The sequence below is a fragment of the Coenobita brevimanus genome, chromosome 108 (genome assembly GCF_032717465.1).
Source record: "Coenobita brevimanus isolate Jiangsu-jjx chromosome 108, ASM3271746v2, whole genome shotgun sequence".
Classification (NCBI taxonomy): Eukaryota; Metazoa; Arthropoda; class Malacostraca; order Decapoda; family Coenobitidae; genus Coenobita; species Coenobita brevimanus.
The window spans coordinates 12,284,688-12,299,138 of NC_137061.1; the positions used below are offsets into that span (position 1 = coordinate 12,284,688).

The 14,451-nt window shown below is 43.6% G+C and overlaps 1 protein-coding gene across 1 annotated transcript in view; it reads right to left on the minus strand.

Annotated features, from left to right (window-relative positions):
- Nucleotides 1-14,451, minus strand: part of LOC145416986 (transmembrane protein 87A) — a 151,958-nt gene that overhangs the window by 85,231 nt on the left and 52,276 nt on the right. Inside the window, exon 3 of the mRNA XM_080285828.1 lies at nt 10,101-10,238. Within this exon, the coding sequence (XP_080141954.1) occupies nt 10,101-10,238 (138 nt within the window). The remainder of the gene's footprint in view (nt 1-10,100; nt 10,239-14,451) is intronic.

The window sequence follows — 14,451 nt, forward strand, 5'->3', positions numbered from 1 at the left end:
TATATACAGTAATCCCTCTAATATCCGGACGCCCAATAACCGAACATCCCCACTAACCGAACCTTATCGTCCTGGGATCAAACATTCCCAAAATGGTCCGAAAATCCAAAAAAATTGGAAAAAAAATCGATTTTTTGCCGTCTGTAATTTGAACTTGCCGCGCGCGCCGCGTGAGAGCATTGTTTTGGTTCATCATTCCTCCGACGTCCGATAGAGCGCCGCTGCATCCTCCCCACTTCCCGCCTGTCTCTCACCGCGACAAGACCTACGCTCTTCGCCATGGCTGCCCACGTGCTCGCTTTTGTGGTGGTGCCGTACTTGCTGCAAGGCCTCCTGCTGCTCTCTGCCCTACTCTTAGTGTGTGTGATGATGGCCCCGCCTCCTGAGAAAAGGAAGAGAGTGGTGTTGACTCTGGAGAAGAAACGGGAGATATTGGAGAAGGTTGATGCGGGTTGGTCTTCCTCTCGCATTCTCCGCGAGTTCAACCTGGCCCGGTCGACTTTGTTTGATATCAAGCGTTCCCGAGACAAGCTCATGCAATACACGGCTGACTTCTCGTCGAGAAGCAAACGCAACGTGGAGAGGAAGGTTATGTTTACCCCCAAGTATGCAGAGATCGACCGCTCCACGTTGATTTGGTATCGACAGCAACGTGCAGCTGGTGTGATGGTACGTGGAACGGAGCTGAAGGCTGCTGCTGAGAAGTTTGCAAGGCTTCACGACGCCCTAGACTTCAAGGCATCCGAGGGTTGGCTCTTCGCGTTCAAGTTGCGACATGGCCTTACTAACCGTAAAGCACATGGCGAAGCATTGGACGCTAACGAGGATGGAGTGGACGAGTTTCGGCACAAGGTGAAAGGCTTGATCGACAGGGAGGGCCTCACTCTCGGTCAAGTCTATAACGCTGACGAAACTGGCCTATTCTATCGCTTGGTGCCAACGAACACTCTCGCCGATGAGACGGAGAAGCGTGTACCTGGCCGCAAGCTTTCTAAGGAACGGATATCTGCTTTGTGTTGTGCCAATGCTAACGGCATGCACCGGCTTAAGCCCGTTGTTGTTGGCCGTGCAAAGCAGCCTCGGTGCCTTCGTGGGGTGATGGATGTCCTTCCTGTCGTATGGTACCATTCTTTGAAAGCATGGTTCACAGCTGTGATTTTCAAAGACTGGTTTCACCATCATTTCGTCAAGGAGGTCATACATTACCAGACGAAGACACTGGGAATTCCTCGCGACCAGGTAAAGGCTCTCCTTCTCCTCGACAATGCACCTGCCCACCCGTGCGACAAGGACTTGGTTGCTGAGAATGGCCGTATTAGGTGCATGTTTCTGCCACCTAATACGACTGCTCTCATTCAACCCATGGACCAAGGAGTGATCGTGGCAACAAAGCGCCTGTACCGTCGGAAGTTCCTGGACGAGGTGATGGTGGTTCTCGAGGACGAGGACGAGCGCAGGGAAGGACGTGACACTCAAGGCAAGCGGACTTTGGAAAACCTTCGCCGCTACAACATCAAGTCTGCGCTGTACAACTGGGCTAGTGCATGGAAGGAAGTCCCTGTGAAAACTCTTGAAAATGGTTGGTCTCGTCTGCTTCTCGGAACAGATGTGGAGTACGATTTCCTAGGGTTTGACGTGGATGACTTCCATGCACGGCTACGTACGCACGGCGACAATGTTGATGTGGACGATGTTCGTGAGTGGTTGGACGACGACGAGGGCGATCCTGGGTATCAGACGTTACCTGATATCGAGATCGCGTCTTCGGTTGCTGGTGTCAGTCCCGAACTTGAAGATTCCGACGACGAAGGCGATGATGATGCAGACTCCGCCCAGCAGGACACTACTCCAGCCATCCCCAAGCTGAGCGCACTCCGGGAACATCTAGAGTTCGTCCTAGACTACCTGGAACACCCGGACTGCGACAGGGAGATGGGGCCCTTGGGACTCGTGGAGGAAGTGCGTGCTTTCCGGCAGCGCATCATCAATCGCCAGAATCGTCGGTCCTTGCGTCAGTCAACGATTGACAGTTTTTTCAGGCCCGTGACCCCCGCTGTGCCAAGCCCTGGTTCCACTCCGTTGCCTCCCCAAGACAGGCCCTCATGCTCCGAGCCACAGCCCAGCACATCAGCTACAGTGGAGTCACCGCTCGACGTGAGTTTGCGGCTGTCTTCAGAGTCTTCTGTAGTCGGTACGCCATCACCACTACCCACCGATGCACCCCTTGGACGCCTGCCAGTGATACTCTCGGGCTCTGACAGTGAATAAACAGCAAGAACTTCTCCACTAGACCACACGGGAATTTTGAGTGTTGTGCAGTGAAAAAAACGGTGTGTTGTGTTAAGGTTTTCAAGTTGGGAGAAAAGACTAAGTAGAAAAGAAATTTAACGTAACTAACCTTCTTTGTTTTGGCTTTGGAAACTTAAAAAAACTTGGGAAAAGTTAATGTGCAACACTTAAATTTAATGGAACATTATTTGGACTAAAGTGAACACTGTGAAAAGAACGGACTTCTGTGTGTTAGTGACTAAGTTCAGTGCAAGAATTCAGGAAGAGTGTAGTGCAAGTGCTTCAGGAAATCGTTCTTACTGTCAGAGTCCGAGAGGAGGCGGTTATTCATTGAGGTGGCCAGGGACTTGCTGTAAGTAGCCAAAATGTTTCATGTTGTACTATTTTCCATACTATATTTACCAGAATGTTTCATATTGTATTTTTTCCCATACTATACTTACCAGAAAGTGTCATACTGTACTTCTTTCCATACTAAACTTACCTCATGCATGTGCAGTAGGAATGTGTTTTTCAGAGTTCGGTTAGGTTCGGTTAGGTTAGGTTCGGTTAGAGTCCATAAGTACCAGAATGTTTATTAATGTATGAACATACTTCTAAACCCACATTTTATGTGTCTATTGCATTTATTTCAGTCATTTATGTGCCTTATTGGTGTGATTTGGGTGTTAAATAGGTGCTATGCATGTCCGGAGGGAGTTGTATAGGTGTTTCTCTGTGTTAGGGTCCGTAAGTACAAGTCCATAAGCTGGGGCCCAATATCCGGACAAAACCAATATCCGAACCTACCGATGGCTCTATTGATCCGGATATTGGAGTGATTACTGTATATACATACATATATATATATATATATATATATATATATATATATACAGTAACCTCTCAACTAACGCAGGTTTAAAAAAAACGCGTTTTCGTTTTAACACAAGCAAATATTTAAGGAGATATGTTTAACTAACAAGGGTTTCTCTATTTAATGTGACTTTACACATACGTGATGGTTTCAAATTAGCCGCACGTGCCTTGGACAGTCCCGAGCTGATAGACCGTGTGTGGCAGTTTATGCATAAACACAATTTTTTACTTGCCTCTTGCTTAAACTGGTTTTATTCAAATTATAATATTTGAAAATGAAGTTTGGCCCCATTCTGAGCAATCTGGCTCATTTTCAAACAAAATTTGGCCAGGAAAGTGATGGCACATCTAAACTGTTACAACTTGATGATGCAGAACAGAAAGAAGAAAACCACCCAGACCAAGATAGAGCAGTTCTTTATGAAGAAGACAGAAAACTTAAGGGAGTTATCTTCATCACCAGTAGCACGGGAGTCAGAGGAAGAGGAAGGACAGCAGAGCGAGGAGGGACAACAAATTTAGGATGGGGAGCGGTGGGAGGTGGGGGAGCAGGGTAAGGAGGGACAGCAGCAGACGACGAGTGATTCACAGATGAAGTGAGCCTGTGTGTCGTTATTGTTTGTGACCTACTTACTGTAATGAGGATGTTGCTTTTACTGTAGTGTTTTTATGACCTACTAATGCATTAATAATGATGAGGAAATTTCACAATGCCGTGAATGAAGCAGAATTGAAAGAAAATCCACGTAAACAACAAAAACAGTATGTATTTGGGGAGAAGTAAACAATGCTTTGGCTCAACTAGGGCTCAAATGTTGTTTATTTCTCCCCAAATATACTGTTTTTGTTTTTTACGTGGATTTTCTTTCAAATTAATATTGTTGCTTTTAAGTTTAGAGTAGCATAACTCCCCAAATGGGTAGACTTTCCCAGAGTCCAGGAACATAACCTCCAATATTACCACTGTTTCTTATGGGAAAATTATGTTTAAATAACGCGTTTTTAACTAACGTGACCTCACCAGGAACCTAACCCTCACGTTATTTAAGAGGTTACTGTATATATATATGTATATATATATATATATATATATATATATATATATATATATATGGAGCCTCTGTGGCACAGTGGTAAGTGTGCGTTTTCATACCTGGAAGAACGAGGGTTCGCGGCCACCAGGGTTATAAACTTTGGGAGCGTTCTTCCAGCCATATACTGCTTTGGTGGACATAAGGGGTGCTGTGGTTGAACCAGGGTCGCATATTATAAAGTATGCTTGCACCAAGTCGACTTGCGCGGGGCGATTACACTTGGTTCACAGACTACACACACATCCAAAGCCACTCCAAAATGACAATTGCACCTTTCCGTACAAGCACTTCTCACCCTACATACAATCTTTACCAGACAGCCTAAGCCACCTGGTAGAAATACATTGGCTGTATCGTCCCTACTTCGGTCGGGATAGGCTGGTTGCAGTGGAAACTCAAATGGCTGATGACATGAGATGATACATACTGTATGTATATATACATATATATATATATATATATATATATATATATATATACAGTACCCTCGCATCCAACACGCGTTAGTCCAGCACGATTCGGGTCCAGCACGGAGAGCAATTAATTAGTATTATTTAATACGATTTAATTACTGCAACACGAGTGTGTTAGCATACCACGCATAGAGCTCCGAGAAGTGGGCGAAATACGCAGAGTTCACTCTAGCACGATCACCCCCGGTCCAACACGGTCATACTGGACATTCCTATGATGATGATAGCCAATGAAAAACTTCTGATCAAGTAGCCTTACCCGCCCACTATCGTGACGTGATCGTGATGCCGCCCAATTAAAAACGCTTCTGGTGTCACGTGATGTTTTGTTTACATTTCTCCTGCCACAGAGCCACTCAGTCGCATAATTGCATTGGAAGGTGCTTTTTTCTTGCTGCATTTTCTGCCCTTGTTACTGCATTTTACCCTGCTCACAATGCCTAGGAAGCCTTCTGAGAACCCCAAGAAGCGTCGGTACCTCCCTCAGGCCACCAAGCAAGAAAGCATCTAGAGGAAGAAGGAAGGGGAGAGGAAAGTTGACACTGCCAAGGCCTACGGCATGAATGAAGCCAACGTGATCATAATAAAAAACTTAAGACAAGATCCTAGCAGCTGAAGGCTATCACACGGCACTTCATACCAGGTTTGCCGAGGATACGATGGTAAATCGGAACGGTAACGTGGTAAAATTGCCAACGATATCACGGGCAATTGGAATTCATCTGGATGGATTCCTGCTGAGCATACGACGTTGAAAACAGTGTGACCAAAACCCAGGCGACTCAACAGAGAATGTATCGTACTACAGCATTGAACATTTAGCCTGACACTGAATACATATTAATATTTTAGAATAAATATCAATCGTTTTGAAACCCTTCTCATCGGCGTGCGTACCAGTTTATAAACAAAGTTGCTTCTCCTTATTCTCTATCGAGTCAGCGACAGCGATCACTTTCCACAGTCACGAGACGGGGCTGTGGCAACAGTGTGAGAAGCATGCACTTTGCCGAGGATTACAGGGCTAGGACAGGCAGAAGCAGGACCTTCCATGGCTGTGGACGAAGATAGTGATTCTGAGTGTGATTTCGAAGGATTTATGAGGGAGGTTGAGGAGGAGCAACAGCCATTACCCGCTAGTGACGCCAGCAGCCATCCTCCGGGGACCCAGTAGGACTACCTTCAGCCTTGGATACCACCTTCCATTCCCAGCAAGCCCACCAACACTATCCTAAAAGGTTAGTTATCATTCATAGCACAGTACCATTGATTATAATTACAATAGTACCAATATATGTATAGGTATACGGTAGGTATTTAGGGTGACTTTTCCGAGGGTTGCTGACATAATTCATTTTTCCCCATAAGCTCTATTGTTAGTCCAACACGTTTTTGGTCCAACATGTGACCCATGCATGACAATATTACCATGCTGGACGTGAGGGTACTGTATATATATATATATATATATATAAAATTATAAGCCATTACAAGTCCACTGCTGAACAAAGGCCTCCCCAAACCTTTTCCACGAATTCATTGACTGAGCCAATCTTTGCCACATTTTTCCCTGCAAATTTCTCTATCTCATCGTTCCACCTCCTGTCTGGCCTTTTTCCTGCTATGCTTACAATCTCTCGGTGTGTGTGTGTGTGTGTGTGTGTGTTTATATATATATATTTATATATATATATATATATATATAAATATATATATATATATATATATACATCAGTATATCCATCCATCCATCCATTATCCAATCCTACATTGTCCCATGAGGAGCGTAGGAGGCCGGAGCTAGGCAGCTGGTCCCGACATTTAAGATGAGTGTGACCAGCCTCACTCATCCCTGAGTGGCATTACATGAGCAATCAACTCCAACCACTCCTTGGATATAAACCTTCACCAGCTCAATCCAATTGGAGCGCAATAATTACCCACTAAACCACCAGGCGCCAAAATTTGGTTACCGGTATATGGTTACCACCCAGTGTAGTAAAAGGTTTCCTGGTGTACAGGAAACCATTTAGCTTGTCACTCAGTGTAGAGTCTCTCACAGGCAGAAGGAAGAGGAATGAAAGAAGGAAAGAAAGACACAAAAGGGAGTATAAAGTCACCCGTAGGCAGAAGGACAGGGAAAGAATGAAGGAAAGAAAGACAGAAGAGGATGGATGGAATGAAGGATGGAGGATAGGAAAGGGTAGACACCCGAGAGCTGCACTACATCGAGTGAGTGGATGGCGAGTGCCCCCCACCTACCACAATCAACCTATAAAAATGGATACTAAGTCCTTTCATCTTAACTTGACCCAGTTCTTTGTTCTTTACAAGCTTTTCAAATAGCTCAGTGGCACAAAGAGGCACTGTTACAGCTCTACATTCTTTCCACAGCATTTTTTTATGACTAGATCATATTCTAGTGTTAATCTACTATTGCAACTGAACATTCCAGAAGAAGAGACTTTTTTTTTTTTTTTTTTTTAATAACAGAACGGAGGAAGGAAAAACAAATGGGGACAAAAAATAATCCATACACCAGATTACTGGTGTCCTCTGTTTATAAAATATCTGTAACAGTTAGACTTGAACAGTTGTGGGTTGAAATTTGGAGGAAAACAACTCTGGGGAAGCGAGTTCCAGAGAGATGCAGTTCGGGGAATGAAAGAATTCTGATAGGCAGAAGTTCTGCAATATGGTTAAGTGACATTCCAGTCATGAGCGCTACCAGATGCCCGTGTAGCACGAGGGAAGGCATGGAGAGGTGGCACCATGGACGCAACTTCATCTGAGCATTTGCCAAAAAAAATCTATAAATAATGCAAGGGAGGCAACATTCCTTCTTACTTGCAGGGGAGGTAGTTTATATGTAATGGCAGGGTAGTTAATGATTCTAACAGCTTTATTCTGAATTTTGTCTAGTTGTCTTAATGCAACCTCTCCACAACCATTCCACAAGGGTGAGCAATATTCAAGCTGAGAGCGCACATGACTCTTATAAATTATAGCTAACTGCTCATCGGCGATGAAGTTACGGACTCTGTACAATAATCCAAGTTTCTTTGAGGCGGTTTTAGCAAGTGATCTGACATGAGAGGTCCAGCTGAGGGCACTGTTAAGTGAGACACCAAGAATTTCAATACTTTTGGAGATGGGAATATTAGTAGCACTGAAGGTAATGTACGAATCTGGCAATATCTGCCTATTAGTAAACTGTATATATTTAGTTTTACTAGCATTAAAAGAGACAAGGTTGTTTTGTCCTCATTCACTGATTGTAGATAGATCTTCATTTATGGAGATGGCTGTACTGAGTTGAGAGGTAGAGATATTAGACTTTGTAAATGGATGTCTGAGTGTGAATGAACTGTGTAGTGTTGAGTCATCTGCATATGAGTGAATGGGATTGTGAGTGACAGATAAGAGATCATTAATATGAACCAGAAATAGGGTTGGCGCCAGAACTGATCCCTGCGGCACGCCGGCGTTAATTGAGTGGAAATTCGAATATACATCATCTACTTTTACTCTTATTTTCCTGTCACTAAGATAAGAAGAAATCAAAGGAACAAAAGACGTTAGTCCATAGCAAGGGAGTTTGGACAGCAGGGAACAGTGCCATACTCTGTCGAAAGCTTTAGAGATATCAAGAGCTACTGCATGAGTTTCTCCAAAAAGATCAATTGATTGATGGATGGTATGAGTTAAGAGATTGAGTATTTCAATAGTGGATCTTTCGTGGCGAAAACCGTATTGTCTATCACTAATTAAGTTGTTGGATTCAAGATGTTTAACAATATGCTTATTAATTTAAGTTTCAAATACCTTTGGACATGTGGAGAGAATGGAGAATGAAAGACTGACTAAGAGGGTGTATGTAGGTGAGGTGGAGGGAGGGAGAGGGAGGGGTAGACCGAGGATGAGGTGGAGGGATGGAGTTGAGAGGTATATGAGGGAGGGGGGGGTGAGTTGGGGGGAGGGGAGTCAAATGGTGGGTGACAGAGTGACTTGGAGGCGTTTTGTCTGCGGTCACCCTTTGCGGGATTAGGGCGTCGGGCTATAGATAGATAGATAGAAATACCTTACCAAGAGAAGATGTGACAGCTATTGGTCTGTAATTGGAGGGGTCAGACGAACATCCTTTCTTCGGAACTGGGTGGATATTGGCTTCTTTCCATGAATTTTGGAATAAAGAAGTACGTATGCATAGTCTGAATAATTTAGCTAGGACAGAGGCAAGTTCAGGGGAACACTTTTTCAAACAATTGGCGGAATTCCATCTGGGCCTGGAGCTTTGTTGGTAGGTAAATTGTCTAGGATGGATTTTATGTATCTAGTCTGTATTTTAAGTGTGGCAATTTCGGGAGAATCAAGTTCCAGTACTGAGACATTCTGGCTGGTGTCATCTATGGTGGAGTTTCTTGCAAAGGTACTAGCAAAGATATCTGCTTTCCCACGTGGGTCATTTGTAATATTGCCATCAGAAGATTTTACTGGGGGAATGGATGATGACTTGTTAAAGTTATTATTGAAAGAATTAAGAGTTGACCAGAATATTCTATTGTCATTAGGGTTGTTAAGTAGTTTTGATGCTTACTTTTGAAAAAAGTTTGATTTAGATAGATTTAATACAGCTTTTGCATGATTTCTAGCAATTTTAAATTGGGAGAGTGATTCAGATGTTTTTGATTTTAAGTAAGAGTTATATGCTAATGACTTTTGGGCTGTTGCTCTGGCACAATTGCCATCAAGCCATTTTGGAGAGTTTGATCTTTTAGTGAATTGTTGATTTGGTATGAATAAATCCATACCAGCTAGTATTAAGTCACAAATGTGGGACTGGGTAGAATTGGGATCACTAGAGAAGAAAGATGGCAATTTTTGGCTAAGTTAAAGTTGTCGTTGTCTGGGTGAGCGGATCCATCAATCAAAGGCATGCAGGCATGTCAGCAGGACCGTCCCGTGCAGTGGACTGAAGTTCCCCTGCTGCCGCCAGTGCCTCACCACAGCAAGATGTGGAGAAAAAGGTGAAGGTTTGATTCCTGTGTGGATGCCGCATTGGTGTCTCTCCACCATAGTAACAGGGGCACCAAAGTACATTCCACTTCACTCCATGATCAGGTTGTATGGTTACCACTGAGGAATGTAAATGGTTTCCTGGGTTACAGAAAACCATTAGGTTTGTTACTCAGTGTAGAACCACCACAAGGGGAAAGAAAAGTAATAAAATGTAACAAGAAAGTAAGCAAGCGGTAGGAAGAAAGGACGGCAGACAGAAAATGATAAAGGTGAAGGAAGAAGTAGGTGGCACCACATCAAGTAAGTGGATGATGATCACCACAACCTACCGCTGCTACATTAAAGTAAAAGAATATACGACACTTACCAGAATTATATTATGATCACAGGGAAAGGTTGCTGGCTGACTGGCAAAGAACAAACGATCAGCCTGAGTTTCATTAAACCTTCCAAGTATCGTCATAGGGTTGTTGTAGTACAGATTCATGAATTCCTCCTCATTTGCCTGGAAAAAGGTTGTTCGTTTAGTCATTATCATCATCATTTTCATCAATACTGCCATCATTATTCCACCATTGAAGTTCGCCATCATCATCATCATTATCATCAACATCATCATCATCATCACCCTGACCTTTTATCATCAGCTATGAATGGGGTGGGGTAGGGTTCATAAAACAAGGAGATATTGTAAATTATGGGAGACCTATAAACAGCATACCAGCTGAAACAGGCCAGATACATATTCACATATCATTCAAGCACCCGGACTCCTGAGAGCTCCACAAGTTTTATAAGATTAATTTTATCTTGCAGCATCTGTGGGGTAAAGCTTGTTACTGACTGCCATTAAAAAAAAAAAAAAACAAAAAAAAAAAAAAAACAGGAATGTGTGTGAGTTCTTATCTAATTGTATCTTTACAGGAATGAGTCAAGTTCGTACTGTTCCATGTCTTAAACCATATTTCTCGTACAAATCCTTGAATTTATGAATTGTTTTGGTACACTATTTCATTCGGTAGTGCATTCCACTGATCAACTGCCCTATTTGGGAAACTAAATTTCCTTACGTCTTTATTGCCTCTCTTTTTATGCAGTTTTTTGCAGTGTCCTCTTGCTGATGCATCCCCGTAGGCTATGTAATCATTTATATCTACTTTCTCCTTCCCTGATATGCATTTGCATAGCGTAATCATGTCTCCCCTTTTCCTGCTCTCCTGTAGTGTAGGTAGACTCAGTTTTTCTAGTCTTTCTTCGCAGCTTAGATCCCTAAAGCTTGGTACCCATCTTGTAGCAGCCCTTTGAACTTTTTCAATCTTATCTATGTGTGTTTTGAGATGAGGACTCCAGACTACTGATGCATAATCCAGGGTTGGTCTGATGAATGATGTTATTATCTTTCTTAGCATGTCTTCATTTTTGTGTGTGAATGCTATTCTCATATTTGCAAGCGTTGTATACATGTTTCGTACCTTCTTACTGATGTGATCATATGTAGATACAGTAGTCCGTTACTGATAATCACACCTAGGTCCTTCTCTTTCTCTGATGTGTGTAGGGTTTTGCTTCCTAACTTATACAGTAAGACCTCACTATAACTGACTAATTGGGGCCCAAGCCATTCTGAAAAAACAGAAGTTCCGATAAAAGCGACATCCGGACTTCCCCCTGCTACTCCGGACTTTTTCCGATATATCAGACATTAGTCCGGATGGCACCAACGGTTTTTAAACTGTTTTCACTACCACTGCAGTACTGTACTGTGGTATACCTTTACTACATTAATCAAATGGTATAAAATATATAATAATAAAGTACTGTACACTGACAAACATGTCTTTTATTTACTTTATTGTGGTGAACACAGCTGAAGTGGTCAGGCAGTCCGGACTGCTTATGACTTTACCGGACATTTTCTGATATAAAGGAATTTAGTCCGGTAGCTCCTCGAGTCCGATAAAAGCGAATTCTGGTCTATTGAAGTCCATTATATCGAGGTTTCACTGTAATCGAAATCAGGTCTTTTCCACTTTCATCAAACTTGATTACATGACACTTGTCCAGATTGAATTCCATTTGCCATGTATTGCTCCATTCATGAAGTTTGTGTTAGTAATCCTCCTTTGAATTTTTGCATCATCAGCAAACATATTTTGATAGCTTTCCTTTCCAATGTTTCTGTCTACATCATTTATATACACTAAAAGCATAATTGGTGCCAGCACTGAGCCCTGTGGAACTCCGTTAGTCACTTCTCTCCATGATGAGTAATTTCCTCTTAGTACTGTTCTCATTTCCCTTTTCTTGAGAAAATCTTGCATCCAACAATACAGTTTGCCTTGGATTCCTCCTTGATGGTACAGTTTCCATAAAAGTCTTTGGTGCAGTACTCTGTCAAATACTTTCTTGAAATCTAAATAGATACTGTCCACCCATCCTTCCCTTTCCTGTATTATGTTTGTTACTCTATCATAGTAGCTCAACAGCTTAGTAACACATGATTTTCCCTTTCTGAAACCAAACTGTCTTTCCGTTATCATATTGTGTTCTTCTAGATGATTTACCCAAGCTTTTCTTATAAGCTTTTCTAATACCTTGCTTACAACACTGGTCAGTAATACTGGTCGGTAGTTGAGTGGATTTTGTTTATTCCTTTCTTGAATAAGGGAACAATGTTTGCTTTTTTCCAAATATCAGGTAGTTTACCTTGTTCCAAGGATTCCTTGAAAATTAAAAATAATGGTTTACTTACCTCCTTTGCGCATTCATGTAGCACCCAACGTGAAATTTCATCAGGACTATTTGCTTTTCCCTTGTCTAATTTACTTAGCTCCTCCTGTATTTCTTTTTCTGATATTTGTATATCTGGTAGAATGTGTGGGCATGCATGATCTATATAATCCCTCTCAAAATTTTTTTCTTCTGTAAAAACTGATTGGAGATTCTTACTTAGTGCTTCACAAATATCCTTCTCTTGTGAGTAGGTGATCCCCTCATCCATAATGGAGTGTATTTTATCTTTTACTTTGGTTTTGCTTCGGATGTAGCTGTCAAATAGCTTCAGTTGACCACTACAGTAATCCCCGTACTATCCGGACGCCCACTTACCGGACATCCCCACTTATCGGATATTTTGGTCCCGGGATCCAGTATTCCCAAAATGGGCCAAAAATCGCAAACATTTTTTTTTAAATCCGACTTTTTCCCCAACGTAATTTGAACTGGGCATGCGCAGCGCAGACCAGCTGTATTTTGGTGCATAGTTCCGCCGCCGTCAGCTAGAACACCCCTGCATCCTCCCCACTCACCGCCCGCCTCTTGTTGTGAGTGCACACTCGTCATCATGCCCGCCCACGTGCTCGCTTTTATGGTGGTGCCTTACCTGCTGCAGGCTTTGCTGCTGCTCTCCTGCCTCTTGTTAGAGTGTATGATGATGGCCCTGCTGCCTGAAAAGAGGAGGAGAGTGGTTTTGACTCTGGAGAAGAAGAGGGGGATATTGGGCAAGGTGGATGTGGGATGGTCAACCTCACGCATCCACCGTGAATTCAACCTGGCTCGATCTACTTTGTTTGATATCAAGAGATCCCGAGACAAACTCATGCAGTACACGGCTAACTTCTCGTCGAAGAGCAAACGCAACGTGGAGAGGAAGATGATGTTTACTCCCCGGTATGATGAAGTCGACCGCTCCACGTTGATTTGGTATCGATAGCAACGTGCAGCTGGTGTGCTGGTGCGTGGCACGGAGTTAAAGGCTGCTGCTGAGAAGCTCGCAAGGCTTCACGACGCCCCAGACTTCAAGGCATCCGAGGGTTGGCTCTTCACGTTCAAGTTACGGCATGGCCTTACCAACCATAAGGCTCATGGCGAAGCTTTGGACGCCAACGAGGATGGAGTAGAGAAGTTTCGGCACAAGGTGAAGCACTTGATCGACAGGGGAGGCCTCACTCTTGGTCAAGTTTACAATGCTGACGAAACTGGTTTATTCTGTCATTCTTTGCCAACGAACACTCTAGCCAAGGAGACGGAGAAGCGTGTACCTGACAGCAAGCTCTCCAGGCAACGGATATCTGCTTTGTATTGTGCCAATGCTAACAGCATGCACCGGCTCAAGCCTGTTATTGTTGGCCGTGCAAAGCAGCCTCAGTGTCTTCGTGGGGTGATGGATGTCCTTCCTGTCGTTTGGTACCATTCTTTGAAGGCATGGTTCACTGCCCAGATCTTCAAAGACTGGTTCCACCGCCATTTCGTCAAGGAGGTCATCCATTACCAGAAAAAGACACTGGGAATCCCATGCGACCAGGTAAAGGCCCTCCTTCTCCTCGACAATGCACCTGCTCACCCGTGCGACAAGGACTTGGTGGCTGAGAATGGCTGCATTAGGTGCATGTTTCTGCCACCTAATACTGATCCAACCAATGCACCAAGGAGTGATCGTGGCAACGAAGAGGCTGTACCGATGGAAGTTCCTGGACGAGGTGATGGTTATTCTCGAGGACAAGGACGAGCGCAGGGAGGGACGGGACATGCGAGGCCAACAGACTTTGGAAAATCTTTGCCGCTACAACATCAAGTCTGCCATTTACAACTGGGCCAGTGCATGGAAGGAGGTCCCTGTCAAGACTCTAGAAAATGGTTGGTCTTGTCTGCTTCTCAGAACGGATGTGGAGCACGATTTCCTAGGTTTTGACGTGGATGACTTCCATGCACGTCTACGT